The sequence below is a fragment of the Asterias amurensis genome, chromosome 3, assembly GCF_032118995.1.
Source record: "Asterias amurensis chromosome 3, ASM3211899v1".
In the NCBI taxonomy this organism is placed as follows: Eukaryota; Metazoa; Echinodermata; class Asteroidea; order Forcipulatida; family Asteriidae; genus Asterias; species Asterias amurensis.
In genome coordinates this window covers 23,595,195-23,611,217 of record NC_092650.1, presented here as the reverse complement: position 1 = coordinate 23,611,217, position 16,023 = coordinate 23,595,195, and the positions used below count along the sequence as shown (strand labels likewise).

Here is a 16,023-nt window from a genome sequence, read left to right as displayed (position 1 = left end):
AAATTGATTTACAAAAGGTGTTGAAACCTTTTAAAAGGTTAAGTTTTATTAAGCTCAACGTTTAATTTTCAGATTAAAGATCTAGCAACTGAGGGTTCTACGGAGGATACCGACTATGTCACCAATCCTGTTACTCTGTACGTCTCTTGGGAGGGAGTGTTTCGAGACGACGAGATATCGCAGTACGAGGTATCGCTCAGCACATTCAAAGGAGGTAAAACAACTAAAACAAATGATTAGAATCTTGTTTTATTTATTCAGGCTAAAAACATCAAAAGCACACAGCAACGAAAATTCTTGAATTGTAAAAAAAAATTATGAAACATTAGAGACATACCAAAATACAAATAACACGGGAGCCTGCCCAAAAGTGACCCAAATCACTATTTTTAACATAATAACAAGCAATCAAAAAGGGGAACATCTAAGAATGTTCCTGACATTTTTCTGGACTTTCTAAACTCCGGAATCAACAACCAATAACCACACCCTCTTATGAGATTTACAAAAAGAAAGAAGACAAAAAATTTTCTTTTGTCAAAAAATAAATTTGTTGCTATAAAACTGTTTTTAATATTACAGGTGAGGATATCAGTCACTTTGCCGACAAAATCTTAACGGCGGATGTCGTGACGACACAGTTCACTGGCCTTGGTCTACAGAGCGGGAACCGTTACTATAGCAACGTTCGGGCAATCAACAAAGCCGGTCTGCGCACACTCAGAAGCAGTGATGGCTTTGTGGTTGATCTAAGACAACCGGATGCCGGACTGGTGTTTGATGGGATAGGTATGACGCAAAATGCTCCAAAGTTTTTTTCAGAAAAGCAACTCTTATTGTGTTTACGTCACTTGCTTTTTTGGAAGTAGGTCTTGTGGTAGTAGCCGGACTGTTATGTTTGGTTCGATGATTTTTTCCCCTTGTAATCAATAGTCAGAATGGTAGACATTTTAGCATCTTTTGGGGAGCACTTGTAGACACACTTTGAAGTGTTATTTGTTTTGATGTTTATTAACCCCTTTTCTACCTGATGAGGTCTAATGTTTGTCACAGCTAGCGTTGTGATCTGAGAAATAGAAGTTTATAATAATTTTATGAGAAGTAGAAAGTAAGATTTGATAAACAAAATATGCTGCAACGTGAAGACTGCAAGCAATTTGACTAATTAACTTTGGGTTATATTGTGTACTTGCCATTTGAAATTGTTTGTACTTCTCATTTGAAAAATAACTTCTTTTCTTATTTAAACCACTCACCAGTGTCACAGTTTATTAGAGCTGATACATTACAAGTTGCATTGCTCTCTGAGACATTTTGAGCCCTATATTATGTTTGATTGTGAAAGGGTAATCATTTGCTTAGTATGGAACATGTTATTGTTTTAGCCAATATTTGATACCCTTTAAAGCCATTATACACTTTCGGTACAGAAAAGAAAAACAAATTCACAGATTTACAAATAATTTACAGGGTTTACAGAAGGTAATGGTGAAAGACTTCTCTTGAAATATTACTCCATGAAATGCTTAATTTTTTGAGAAAACACTAAAACAATATGAATCTCGATAGCAAGAATTACGGATTTATTTTAAACACATGTCATGACACAACGAAACGTGCGGAAACAAGAGTGGGTTTTCCCGTTATTTTCTCCCGACTAAATTTTCACAGGTTTGTTATTTTATACATAAGTTGTGATACACAAAGTGTGGGACTTGGACAATACTGTACAACGAAAGTGTATAATGGCTTTAAAACCTTATGCCCATGATGTCATTTGAGGAGGGCGCCCTCACTTAGAGGTCAAAAGAAGGTTGATCATTGGCCAATCCCGGCCGCGCGTACAAGTCTGTGCGTCGCATTTGATACGTCATCGTTTTCACTCTAAGATGGCAGCTTGATGACGTCAATGAACAAGGTCTATAATAATAATAATAATAATAACAAAGTCTTATATAGCGCACGTATCTACCAAACAAGGTAATAAAGGCGCTGAGTATATACGTATATGTAATGGCAGTGATGAATTTGGAGACCAAATTATTTAGCACCTATGTGTTTACAAGGTGCTACGGTGCATAAAGCAGCCACAGCCAGGAACACCAGGGCGAACTCCTTCTCTTTTCGATAAGTGCACTGGGTTCTTTTACACGAGTACAAAACACTAACTAACGGCTTAACGTCCCATCCGAGATTGAAGCAATGGTTAAGTGTGTGGCTTGAGGACACAGTGTCATGGCTGGGGATTCGAACCCACACTCTGCTGATCAGAAACACCAGAGTTAGAATTCGGTGCTCTTTACCTCTCGGCCACGACACTTCCACCAAACATTCAAAGTCTGCCTTCTCCTCTTATATAGATCTGCATGATTTAGAATACCAGAACTCTAGCACAGTGATCTCAGCCTCATGGCACGGCTTTACAGACCTGGAGTCCTACATTGATCACTATGAGTGGTGTGTGGGCCGATCTCCTGATTCTACTGATCATAGTGTCCTCCAATGTACCGATGTTGGGATGCGGCTATCGGCTTCGAAGATGCTCGAAGTTCCACTCACAGGAGGTAAATTTTCCGTTATTACTATTTATTGCGATTGAACATCCGTAATTATTTTCAACTTTGCACTCATTCTTATCCTCATGTAGTACATTCCGCAAAATGTGTCCTTTTATTTTCTTCAAAGTTTTCATTTTGCTTTGATGAAGTTCGCAAACAGGGGTTTGTTTTCTCGCAGTTCATTATTTATATTGGTTGTTTTATCTTGTTTCCGCTGTTCTGGTCATATAAATGATAATACATATGTTGGTTATGATCATAAAATGTAAACAGAATGACTTTCATAAATTGTACCGGGTCATTATTGATCACGATCAAACTTAAAATTATAATTCATTTTTCATTTGGTTGTTGTATCATCACAGGTATTAGGTACTACTCCATAGTGTCGGCCATTGACGCAGCTGGTACAGCATCAGAGCAAGTCTTCTCTGATGGGGTTGTGGTTGACGTCACTCCTCCAGAACCACAGAATTGCATCCACTCTGGAGATAATCTCATCGTAAATCCATCATTTGAAGGAAAAAACGAACCAGGTACGCGATGAATGAAACTTATTACTTTAATATAGGATTTTAATAGGAAAAAATCAAACACTTTCGATCTTTGCTGTGCTCATAATGGGTTGATGTGGCTGGCAGCTGAATGCGCCCTTGCATGCCTGCTTCTCGAACATGTTTTAGCCGCGTCCTTCGCAATTCAGCTCTAGCTGCGAGTAAGGACGATTAGCCCCCCAAATTATTATTATTATTATATTAGTTGGTAAAGCAAAGCTTCTAGAGGTGGGTTTCGAATCCCACCCGTGTAATATGCCAATGATTTTTTGTCCACATAGCTCAGGAAAGTACTGAGTATACAGTGCTAATACACATCGGTGTATGTGGGTAAAAACCCAAATTAATATGTTTTATCTCCGGTGCCAATTTCCATCCATTAAACCTATTTGTGTTGTTCTCACTCTGAAACAAATTACCTAGGCAGTCGGTGGTTCATTTATTGAAGTTTAAAATTTAAAGAGTCAGATCTCCTTAAGGGTATTTCTTTGCTGCCACATCTTATCGTAAACTTGGGTGTGATTATGAAAAAAAGATAGTAAGACCGCCATAATTAAAGGGCGGTCACAGATTCAAGTCCCAGTCTAGTAAAATGTTTCTTTGCTCAACTCAAAATTAATTTAAAATTTACCCAGTCAGTTCCCACTGTGGTGTAGAACCTTCACAAAGTGTTTTCACTGTTTAACATTTGGTCGGTATAACACATAGTGGCTTTTATTTAAAAGTTATATTGTGGACCTATTTTTGGGTGAAATCCTTGTTAATGGCAGTGTACACTATTGGTAATTGTCAAAGACTAGCCTTCACAGTTGGTGTATCTCAACATATGCATAAAATAACTAACCTGTGAAAATTTGAGCTCAATGCTCAAACTTCCAAGATAATATTATTATCTTTTCAATGAAAGAAAAAAACACCCTTGTCACACAAAGTTGTGTGCGTTTAGATGGTTGATTTCGAGACCTCAAGTTCTAAATCTGAGGTCTCAAAATCAAATTTGTGGAAATTTAATTCTTTCTCGAAAACTAAGGCACCTCAGAGGGAGCCGTTTCTCACAATGTTTTATACCATCAACCTCTCCCCATTACTCATCACCAAGAGAGGTTTTATGCTAATAATTATTTTGAGTGGTTACCAATAGTGTCCACTGTCTTTAAGCAGATATTCAGGAACCAATGTCAACGCAGATGACAGAGGCCGAGTCAACTGACAACTCTTCACTTGCCTTTACGACGGATTCTCCTGTAGCTGATTCCACAACAGAAGATGAGGCCGAGTTAAATGACAACTCATCACCTGCTTTGACAACAGAATCAGCTGTTGAGTCCACAACAAGCTCTGAAGAAGACTCTGAAAGTCCGCAAGATGAAATAGCGCCATGGGAACTCGGCTCTGGTGCCCAAATCACTGTGATCACCCATGGGAAGAAGATTGCTCGTGACGGACGCTCTTTCTTATCACTACAAGGATCGATCTCACAAACTTTTAACTCGACCCCTGGAAGCCACTACCGGGTTCTCTTCTTCACTAGTCACGTTGTCCCATCTCACGAGCCTCTGTTAAACCAGGAAGGTCGCATTGAAGCACCAGGATTAAACCGTGTCTTCAGGTTGTACAGTCGCCCAGCTGGTAGTCACTCTAATCAGAATCTGGCATCCATACAATGGCATGAACAGAGGTTTTATTTCACAGCCAGCGAAGCTCTCTCAACGTTGAGAGTATCATCAGTTGGACGCTCAAACGGAATTCTACTTGACAATATTCAGGTACGAGAATCAATACAAAGAAGCTATACAATGATGATGACACATTTTAAAATACTAATTTTTTAACTTTTGTCCTAGTTTGTCCTAATTTTAATCAATCAGAGTTTTTTCTTTTTCATTTTTAAACTTGTTCCCTCTACTGATTACTTGATATCCACAAAAAGTAACTTAAAAAAAAGTGATGACATGTTGACAAAATGAGAGAGTAATGGGTGACATTAGAGAACACTGGATGGCAGCAGACTTACCAGGTTAATCCATTGTCTTGTGTAATGTGCGTGTGCTCAGACCTATAGCCCTTTTCAAAACCACAGCTTTGGATTCGGCTTCAGGCTCTGTTCTCTCGTCTGAAGCCATGAGCATACGCAAAGCACACGCAATATTGTGAAACCAATCGAAGGGCCAAGCTACCCTGAGCCGAATCTGGAGACAAAGCCGTGGTTTCGTAAAGGGCCGATGTAAACAATGGAAATGTAACTGGTAGGTCTGCTGCAACCTAGCGTTCCAAAGTCTTCTATTGATATGATTATATACTCGCCGCAAGTTTTGTGCATTCGTGAAAAATAAGCAAGACAGGCCACAGTTATTATTATTATTACTATTATTATTATTTTTTATTCAGCCTATTCAACAATACATGACAATACAAAAATACTTCGAGATGGGCTAGGAGAAACAAAGACGAAATAATTACTGTGGTCCATAGACGTGCCTCCCCACATCTGGTTGTAATACAAGAAATACAAAGTTGAATTGTAGATCTGTTAAAACATTTTGTTTGTACTTAAATCTTTCCGGTTATTTGTAAATTCTAGGTGACACAAATAACCACAGAGCCGAGTAGTGGTCAGGGATCAGTAGACGTCCATACGCAGTTCATCCACAGTTGGTCTTCACTCCAGGCCAAGTGGCATTTCGTTGATACAGAGAGTCCTATTATTGACTACAATTGGGCCATTGGTAAATTAAGTTCGAAAACTTCTTTGAGAACCCCTTTTTTCCTTACCGCTAGACTATGGAAAAAGGGGAAAGTCTCGATATATTTGTTATCAAATAGTTTTCTGTTTAAGGCCATTGGACACTTTCGGTAAGCAGTATCGTCCAAGGCCCACACTTCGTGTATCACAACTTCTATATATAAAATAACAAACCTGTGAAAATTTAGGCTCAATCGGTCATTTGAGTCGGGAGAAAATAACGGGAAAACCCACCCTTGTTCTGCACGTTTTGCCGTGTCATGACATGTGTTTAAAATAAATCCGTCATTCTCAATATCGAGAATTGATATTGTTTTAATGCTTTCTCAAAAAGTAAAGCATTTCATGGAATAATATTTCAAGAGAAATCTTTCACCATTACCTTCTGTAAACTCTGTAAGTTTTTTGTAAACCTGTGAACTTAATTTTTTTTTTCTGTTCCGAAAGTGTCCAATGGCTTTAACTGCAGTTAACAAGTTGTATTTTCTTAGATTTTATATATATGTACCTTATGGAGACAGAGTACAGAGCAGAAAAAGGAGCACAAAATGTCTTCATATAGGGGAATTCTAAAGACATAGTGTGCGTTCGTTTAGCTTCCCTGGGTCGACCCCGCAGTGCTCACTCAGGTGAGCCCATGACAAGAGCTAAAAGAACGATCACACTCGCCCTCTCGTGGTGATGGCATGCACCTCAGGTCACCCCCAAGTGACCTGAGGTCAAGCAGGGCACTGGGGGCTGACCCGGGTGATGAGCCCCGCCAAAGCTATTCAACTGTACCGAGGCAGACCGGGGTCGACCTAGGGAAGCTAAACGAACACACCATATGTGGATAGTGGTGCCCCACAATAAACTTTTGTGTACAAAGGTTTTGGGCCACAGGGTCAAAGGAAATGTCTCCACAGGAATGCAAAATAGTATGTGTTTGTGTGAGACTTTTTGTGTTGGTTTATATCGTTCTGGGTACTTATGGCTAGAGTGATACTTTGAGAGACACTTACTGGCAGCAGACTTGCAGAATGATATTCACTGTCATAATAATAAATAATTGGGGTTTCTTATATAGCGCACATGTCGGTAAACCCAGTGACGCTCCTGGCGCTGTGCCAGATGTGGGACTACGTTTGAATTATGAGACCTAAATTCTGATAGCACCATGTAATGCTTTTTCAAGGTGCTGTGGCGCAATTTGCTGCCGATCAGACCAGGAACACCAGGTTGAACCCTTTCTTTTTTCGATAAGTGCACTGGGTTCTTTTACATGCGTAACATAACACATGAGACCAACGGCTTCGCGTCCCATCCGAGGGACGAAGCAATGGTTAAGTGTCTTGCTTAAGGACACAAGTTCCACGGCTGGGGATTCGAACCCACACTCTGCTGATCAGAAACACCAGAGTTTGAATTCGGTGCTCTTAACCGCTCGGCCACGACACTTCCACAAGTTATCATTTGTACAATATTATAAAGATCTTGGGTCCCATAAAAAGCTCTTCTTCTGATCCACACGGTAATTTGTCTTATTTCCAGGAACCAGTTCCGGTGGCACCCAATTACAGAACTACAAGTCTGTTGGAACCCAAACAAACGCCATCAATACCGAACTCACCATGTCTCACGGTTCATTTGTCTATGTCACGGTGACGGCAAAGAATGCTGCTGACCTCATATCTGTTGTGACCTCTGACCCTGTTCTAATTGACCTGACAACTCCCATTATTCATTCAGTTCGAGATGGAGGAAGTGAAGATGGTAAGAACACTAGCAACTTTATTAGGCTGAGTTTGGCGGTAAACCCCAGGTGAATATCTCTTTGTGAGTAGTGTTGGTTCGGAAAAGAAGTGGTGGTTAACAGAGTCCAGCATTCTCCTGAAGACACTCAGAGCCTCCTGATCGAAACTTTGAGTCTTTAACCACCGTTTCTTTTCAGATCCAATGCTACTCAAAAGAGATATTCACATGGTTTTACTGCAATAAACCTCTCTTATATTACTGCATGTGTAATTAGTCACTACGTCCACCATGTAAAGTTTCAACCCAACTTTATTAGACTCAAATAGTCAACAATAACGGCTACAATGCGGAACTTCTACCAACTATTACTTTAAAAGCTGGTTGTCAGCAAATGTCATGACAGTATGCTATAATCAATGATAAACACTGTTAATAAATGGAACACACAGGCGAGCCCCCTTCTCTTAATGATACGTGAGCTGGGTTCTTTTAAGTGCATTACACAACACACAGGACGCAGCAACTTAAAGCATACATAATACAGAAATGTAAAGGCTTAGATAAATAACAATGTTATGCATTTTTTTCCCTTCAATTTATAGATATTGACTTCAGTTCAGATGACAAATCTGTCTCTTTCAGCTGGTCCGCCTCTGATCCGGAAAGTGGAATTGATCACTGTGAATGGGCCATTGGTAAGATTTAATTAGGGTTGAAGCATTTGCTTGAATTGATTATTTTTTAGTTGATTTTTCTTATATTAAAGACACTGGACACTATTGGTAATTGTCAAAGACCAGTCTTCTCACTTGCTGTATCTCAACATATGCATAAAATAACAAACCTGTGAAAATTTGAGCTCAATCGATCATCAAAGTTGTGAGATAATAATGAAAAAAAAAACCACCCTTTTCACACCAAGTTGTGTGGTTTCAGATGCTTGATTTCGAGACCTCAATTTCTAAATCTGAGGTCTCAAAATCAAATTCGTGGAAAATTACCTCTTTCTCAAAAACTACGTTACTTCAGAGGGAGCCGTTTCGCACAATGTTTTATACTGTCAACAGCTCCCCATTACTCATTACCAAGTAAGTTTTTATGTCAATATTTATATTGAGTATAGTAATAACCAATAGTGTCCACTGCCTTTAAGTGTTTACTTGAAGTTTGTTAAGATTGGTTGATATTCCTATAAAAAAAAGATAATGGTACTCTTATTACCAAAAAGTCCTTGTGAGTTATGATTCTATGAAAATACTCATATTCAAGACATTTGAGGCATGTTGAAAATAATGCCAACAAGTTTAACATTTTGACTCTTTCAGGTTTGGAACCGGGGCTTGATGACGTCATACCCAGCACAGTTTCACCCAATTCAGAATCAAAGATAACTGCAAATCTCGCTCGTGTCATGGTCGAAGGTCAGAAACTATTTGCTACTGTTAAATGCTTCAACAACGCCGGGAGGTCATCGTGGAAATCATCTGATGGCGTTACCATAGTAACAGAGCCGCCAAGTTCACTGGCAGCCGTTGTCAAAGTGAAAGCCGTGTCTGACACAGCGTATGCAACGCTTGACGGGTACCAGTCACAGAATAGTTTCCTCAAGGCATCATGGGAAGGGTTCATGGACCCTTTTGGCATTCAATTTTATCAGGTGAGTTATAGCAATGGAAATCACGAATTCTTTGGGTTTAAAAATTGTAAAAATAGTTTTATTATTGTAATCTGATGATTAGGTTGACCCGGGGTTTTATGATTTGTATTTTCATTGAACATTTGATCGTTTAAAAAGTGTTGTTCAATTTCTAAATTAATTTGCCTCATGAGAGCATACTGTTAATGATCTGCATTTACAACAATTATTCCTATAAGAACATACATTCTCCCGTATATACGATACTTTTGGTGATCACTCTAAACTTAAAATGAAAACCTTTACTTAGAAAGATTTTGATAGTATAAAGCGTTCGAGAATCATTTTGTTTCAAAGTAATGTGATTATGGCAAAAGATGTAGTTTTGTTTCCCCCAAAATTTGAATTTAGTTAACGTTACTGTCAGTGATGTTTCTCACATTGTGTTTTGAAATATTATGGATTATTCTTCCTACGTGATCATATCCGCTCCGGATTTTCGGCAAAATCTCAAAAACGTGACCACTTTTCCGAAGTGAAATTTTCACAGGTTAGTTGTATTATACATATACCGGGGGTATACCGTTAAAAACAATCAAACAGGTTCAAAAACCAAAGGTTTATCTTCTAATAAAAATGACCCCTTCCCCACATTTCAGTGCCGTCTCACTGGACCAAGTTACTCCCCATCTCCATGGACACGATGTGGATCCGCATCGGAGGAGCATCTTAATTGGTCAGATCTTACTCTTGAGGATGATGCAACATATAGCCTGTCTGTCAGAGCTGTCAATCATGCGGATTTGATCAGCCAGACTATCACTCAGAATGTCACAGTTGAGACCTCGAGACCTACCAGCCAAGGTATGTATGTCATATTTGTTCTACCTTTAATTGGAGTACAATTTCTCGCTGGAGACTTTAACTGAATTTGCATTTTATACAATTGTAGCGACTTATTCGGAATGATCTTTTTTTCTTTTTATTTTGATTTTTTTTTCTTCAATATAATTGAATTTGTGTTTTTGTGTCTGAAATTCGCTATCAATTAATTTATATTTTAACGTGAATATTGCACTTTTATAATGGTTATGATATTTATCTTTTTTATTATAAATGTATTGATTTTCCTTCTGTTAATTATTATATATTCTCACTTAACAATTGGAATATTTTTCTCAAACTCGTTTTTTAAAATATATATCTAAGGCTGTTTTTGTCTGGATTTGAATTTGTATTTTTCAAGATGACTGTTGCGCTCTTTATAATTGTGATGATATATTTCACTATGTACACTTGTGTATGTTTTTGTCAAAGCCACGTTTCTAAATACTTAATGCCCTTTATATTTGTCTGTTTGTGTTAAAGCCATTGGACACTTTCGGTAAACAGTATTGTCCAAAGGCCCACACTTTGTGTATCACAACTTATATATAAAATAACAAACCTGTGAAAATTTAGGCTCAATCGGTCATCGGAGTCGGGAGAAAATAACGTAAAGTAAAGCATTTCATGGAATACTATTTCAAGAGAAGTCTTTCACCATTTCCTTCTGTAAACCCTGTAAGTTATTTGTAAATCTGTTGACTTTTTGTTTTTTTTGTTCCGAAAGTGTCCAATGGCTTTGCATCAACATAATATCAACCTGATGAAATTTAAAGTGACAAAGAAAGACTGTTATAAATTCTCAGTCTTACCAAAAACCATGGCCGAATGGAACCTTCGCCTACCTGTAAACATTCGCCAATCTCCAGTTATAGACACATTCAAGACAAGATTAAATGACATGAATATGTCTACCTTTATTCGGGGGACCCACAACTAATCCAGCACTAGCCACCACGTGCCTGCTATCCAGCACTAGCCACCACGTGCCTGCTATCCAGCACTAGCCACCACGTGCCTGCTATCCAGCACTAGCCACCACGTGCCTGCTATCCAGCACTAGCCACCACGTGCCTGCTATCCAGCACTAGCCACCACGTGCCTGCACCATTGGTATCCCGATAGTGGAGTTTGTGTGCAGTACCCATAGAGCTATAGCTCTATGGCAGTACCGAACAGATACAGAATGTAGTCCCAATAAAAGAAGAATCACTCCGCTGTCCTGTACGCGGATGACGATTGGTGTAAATGGGACGTTTAAAAAGAGCTACAATGCCACTAACCTCCTAGTTTAGTCTCCAAAGCTGAAAGAAGAAGCAACCCACTGAAGACTGAAGCCCTGTCGGTGGCTGCAACCCAATGTTGTAAACAATAGGGCCTAATTTCATAGAGCTGCTAAGCACACAAATTTGCGTATAGCATGAAATTTCTTTCCGTGATAAAAACAGGATTACCAACCAAATTTACACATTATTATTCAGGATAAGCAAACAACAGCTGAATACCAGTAACAAGCAATATGCAACACATGGAAATGTGGTTGTTAATACTGTTTTTATAAGGGAAGAAATGTCATGCTAAGCAAATTTTTGTGCGTAGCAGCTCTATGAAACAGGGCCCTGGTGTGATGCGTGTGTTATCGAGAACAAACGGATAAACAAAATGGCGTCGCACGTATGAAGTAAAGATTGGTCTGTGCTTTTACTATTACAGGTTCGAATCTTCTAATCACGACATGGCAGGGCAATGGCACCTTGGTTGATTTAACCTGGGACGAAATGTTCATGTCCTCCTCTCCAATGTTCTTTGAAGTCTCTCTCGGTACCGTCCTTGGCGGAAGTGACGTCATGCAGTGGATAGAGACAATGGATACTGGTATGCGTGTATCACCGCTGGTTCCCCATACAGACTACTACCTGACAGTGACTGCTGTCAATGCGGCAGGGTTGCCAGAGACAGTGAACGTGTTGATAAACCACGGATGATGAAATCAACCAACACTATGAAGCGTGACCTGAATAATTATTGTTAAATTTCCACAAGGTTATGATGCTAAAAGCTATGCCCATTTGGTAAAAAAAAAAACCAAAAACATATAATCGGCACGCTAGGATATACAATTTTCATTTTTTTACTATGCTAAACTTTATGCCCTTTGGTAAAAAAAACCCTTAATTCTTTAATTTGTAAGTAATTTTGAACGCTGGGATACAAATTAGTTTTTAAAATAAAATTTATAGTTAAATGTGATTTGATAAAGTTATAGTTTTTAATGCACGTTCAGATTATAGTAGGGCAATTTTCCAGAAATATTTCAAATTTTATCGTGTACGGTCAACATTGATATGGGGGCCCCGGCTTCCATTGGTTCAAATAAACCGGCACTTATGCAAAGGTCTTGGCATATATTGACCGTATTTGTTTTGATACCTGGAATTATATTGCAGTTTGTTGTGTTTAGCTTTAGATAGTTGTAAGATATCAGTCTCAACCAGTAAGCCTTTCCGTGAAATATGCTTATTACATTCACGCATGCGTACAGACGGTCTTTGTTGGCAAACGCCGTAGGCCCTTTACGAAGCTAGCTTTGCCCCGCGATTTTTTTTGGCAAGTTGGCTTGCGCTTTGCGTACGTGCTCAGGGCTTCAGACGAGAGGACGGAGTCTGAGAAGCCGAATCCAAAGCCGAAGCCGTGGTTTCGAAAAGGGCCATAGAGTCAGACATACGCATATTACACGTCACGCCACCATCGGCACCATAAGATGGCAAGATTTCCCCTCATTTTGCCATAGTGTAAATTCGTATAGGACGTCCGATGTGTAATTTACATATTTCATGGGAAAGGTGTATATACTAGTATAACGTTATACCCAGAACCAAAGTGGCGCACCCCAAAAAAGTGTTTGACCCAAGTGGGGGGTTGGGAGACAGGTGATCCCAAGTATCTCTTTGGGGCCTTCATTTTTGGTCTGGGGTTGGGTGAGGCTAGGGTTGGGTGTGGTGTTTGAAACATAAAAGGCCACCCTTGCCCTGGGTGCGCCACTTCCAGTCCATAAAGCTCCGTTTGAAAATGGTTTAAAGGAACATTACATAGTTATTTTATTTGCTCACAAAACAGTTGATGACAGTGTAAGCACTTTATGTAATCCACCATATTATACATAAACTATACAAACCTGTAGAAGTTTGAGATCGATCGGCCATCTTGGTCAGAATAGTGAAAAAGCGATTACAAATTTTGCCTTGCATCGATGCCAAATAAAAAAATAAAAATCAATAAAACGCTCACTAAAGCGATAAACTCCAAACGCGAAGTTAGATTTTTTTCTCATCAAACACGACATATTAGACAGAAATATTTCAAGAGATGTTTTTTACTATCATCATCATTGTACCATGCAAGTTTTATGTAAATCTGTGATCTTCACTATTTTTTTTTGTTTCTTACCAATACCCAGATCTTATTTATGAAAACGGATTTATTGTATATACTCAGTACCAATTAAAGTTTATTATGAATTTCGTTTCAATAAACTTTCCTCCTTAGTGATGTCACACGCATTAGGCAATCAGAATGCACCATTTGTTTTAAGAAATATTTTGGTAAATCCGTCCATTTATTTTTTACTACTTTTATTTGATTAATGACAAATTTAATTTTGAGTATTTTTTTTTATTAATAAACTTTAAAACATTCATGTTTTTTACGCAACCTATACACTGTGTGTTTTATCGTCTTGTATGATGTAAGTTGTTTATAAATATGGACTGCTTAAGCTGCGTTTTCATTGGACTTTTGGGTCTGGTAACCTGACGACCCAAACCAGTTTGTCATTGTTTAGCTGCCCCTTGGTGGGGCTCTGGTGTTTTCTCAGATGGCGGGTAAAGTGCGTGACTTGGCGGTGGGTAGAAAGTCCCAGAAGTGTCACCCTGGTTGGGTGGATGTAGTGGGTAGGCTACTGTAGGTTGTGGTACAATACCCGGACTAGGTGGCCGATAATTCACACAACCTTGGTAAGGTGGTGGGTAGGGTAAGGCATCTTGAGTGGTTGGTGGGTACGCTGTGGTGGTACCCTGAGTGGCTTGTGGGTACGCTGTGGTACCCTGTATTGGTTGTGGCCCCTGAGCGACTTGCGGGGAGGGTGCATAGTTTGGCATCGGAGCAGCCACTGGATACGGTTTGTTATAAGGATTAAGGACCACATTTTGTTGGGAAGGACTGAAGAACGCCGATGGAGCAATGGTGTTGCCTTGAATAGTTACACCCGAGCTTGGATGAACTATAACTGGTAGGTTCTGTGGTGCCACTGAAGTACCTCGTGCCTGTGAAAACCGACCGAGTACAAAATAGTTTAAGGAATCATGTTCAGAGCGACCTGCGAGTGCGTTTTGGCGACCCCAACCAAAAACTGTTTCGGTTGTTGGTCGTTGGTTCTGCTGTTCAGACTGAACGATAACCGAGTTGTGAGCTCGGTTACCGTTTTGGTTATGACGTCAGAAACAGTTTTTGGTTGGGGTCGCCAAAACGCACTCCTGCAGTAGAACTTTCAGTAACAACACCACGGAAATAACAGTTCTGAAAAACGTCGAAACCAAAATGGCTCTTTTAAAGCCATTGGACACTTTCGGTAAACAGTATTGTCCAAAGGCCAGCACTTCGTGTATCACAACTTATATATAAAATAACAAACCTGTGAAAATTTAGGCTCAATCGGTCATCGGAGTCGGGAGAAAATAACGGGAAAACCCACCCTTGTTTCCCCACGTTTCGCCGTGTCATGACATGTGTTTACTATAAATCCGTAATTCTCGATATCGAGAATTGATAATTGTTTTAAAGTTTTCTCAAAAAGTAAAGCATTTCATGGAATAATATTTCAAGATAAGTCTTTTACCATTACCTTCCGTAAACCCTGAACGTTACTTGTAAATCCGTGATTTTTTTTTCCGTTCCGAAAGTGTATAATGACTTTAAAGTCACCGGGAAGTGGTATTTTTTCAACATAAAGCTTTTGCCACTAATATATTTGTGTTTTGATGAGTGGAATGTGAATGAACAGTTAACTAAGTTTAAAAAAATCAGTTGTTATGTTAGTTACAAATTTTAGAGTAGACCCCGACCCGAGAGGGCGCTGTTCGTGACGTGAATCGAGGCAGACTTTGCCTGTAATGCGTAGAGTAAACACAATTGCGAAGTACATGTACGGACCAAGTCGTTAGTTTGTACGTTTCAAAAAAAGATTTTTTTGTTTTTTTTCCGGCAATGCCGACCAGGTGTATTGCTGCTGAATGCAGAAAAACACTTTTTGAAACGTACTAACGCACGACTTGGACGTACATGTACTTTGCACTTGTGTTTACTATACGCATTGCAGGCAAAGTCTGCCTCGATTGACGTCACAAAAGGGGTTTGGCGGATCATTTTAATTATGTCGATTCAAATCACAGTGTTGTTATGAGTGTAAGTTGCTACCACTCTAACCTGTCGATTATTATCTTGGTAATTAATAATAATAAACAATGAGGCCGCGGCTTTTTAATATATATTAATTCCATCGTTCCTAAATTAACTTGTTTGAACGACCTTTGTCGTTGTCATTGTCGTTGTTGTCCTTGTCGTTATCGTTCCCGTGTGGAGAAGCAGTGTATAACTGATAATGCTATTTTGTTGTGATTTACCCTCGTATAGTCTTAATCTAAAACGAGCCCACGATTCTCTCTTGCAATTTGTTAGCAAAATGTTGATGTGTTTTCGAAAGCCTAGTTATTTATATTATGTTGCATTCAATATTATTGATGTGTAGTGATGTGTAGTAAACATGTTGTAGACATTACGTAGTGAAAGCTGTAAAAACCATCAATCTCTTGTTAAGCCATCTTTCCTGGTTATTTTCAGACTGAGTTGCACCTGGTT

The 16,023-nt window shown here is 39.1% G+C and overlaps 1 protein-coding gene across 3 annotated transcripts in view; it reads left to right on the top strand.

Moving 5' to 3' along the window:
• Positions 1-14,445, top strand: part of LOC139934368 (uncharacterized) — a 66,642-nt gene extending 52,197 nt beyond the window's left edge. For all 3 annotated transcript variants that reach the window (XM_071928565.1, XM_071928563.1, XM_071928564.1), the window contains exons 46-56: positions 73-214; positions 583-789; positions 2,361-2,564; positions 2,924-3,094; positions 4,274-4,878; positions 5,694-5,838; positions 7,386-7,607; positions 8,192-8,284; positions 8,915-9,246; positions 9,885-10,089; positions 11,824-14,445. In XM_071928565.1, coding sequence (XP_071784666.1) covers positions 73-214; positions 583-789; positions 2,361-2,564; positions 2,924-3,094; positions 4,274-4,878; positions 5,694-5,838; positions 7,386-7,607; positions 8,192-8,284; positions 8,915-9,246; positions 9,885-10,089; positions 11,824-12,095 — 2,598 coding nt within the window. In that variant the 3' untranslated portion in view covers positions 12,096-14,445. The remainder of the gene's footprint in view (positions 1-72; positions 215-582; positions 790-2,360; positions 2,565-2,923; positions 3,095-4,273; positions 4,879-5,693; positions 5,839-7,385; positions 7,608-8,191; positions 8,285-8,914; positions 9,247-9,884; positions 10,090-11,823) is intronic.
• Positions 14,446-16,023: the final 1,578 nt, after the last annotated feature.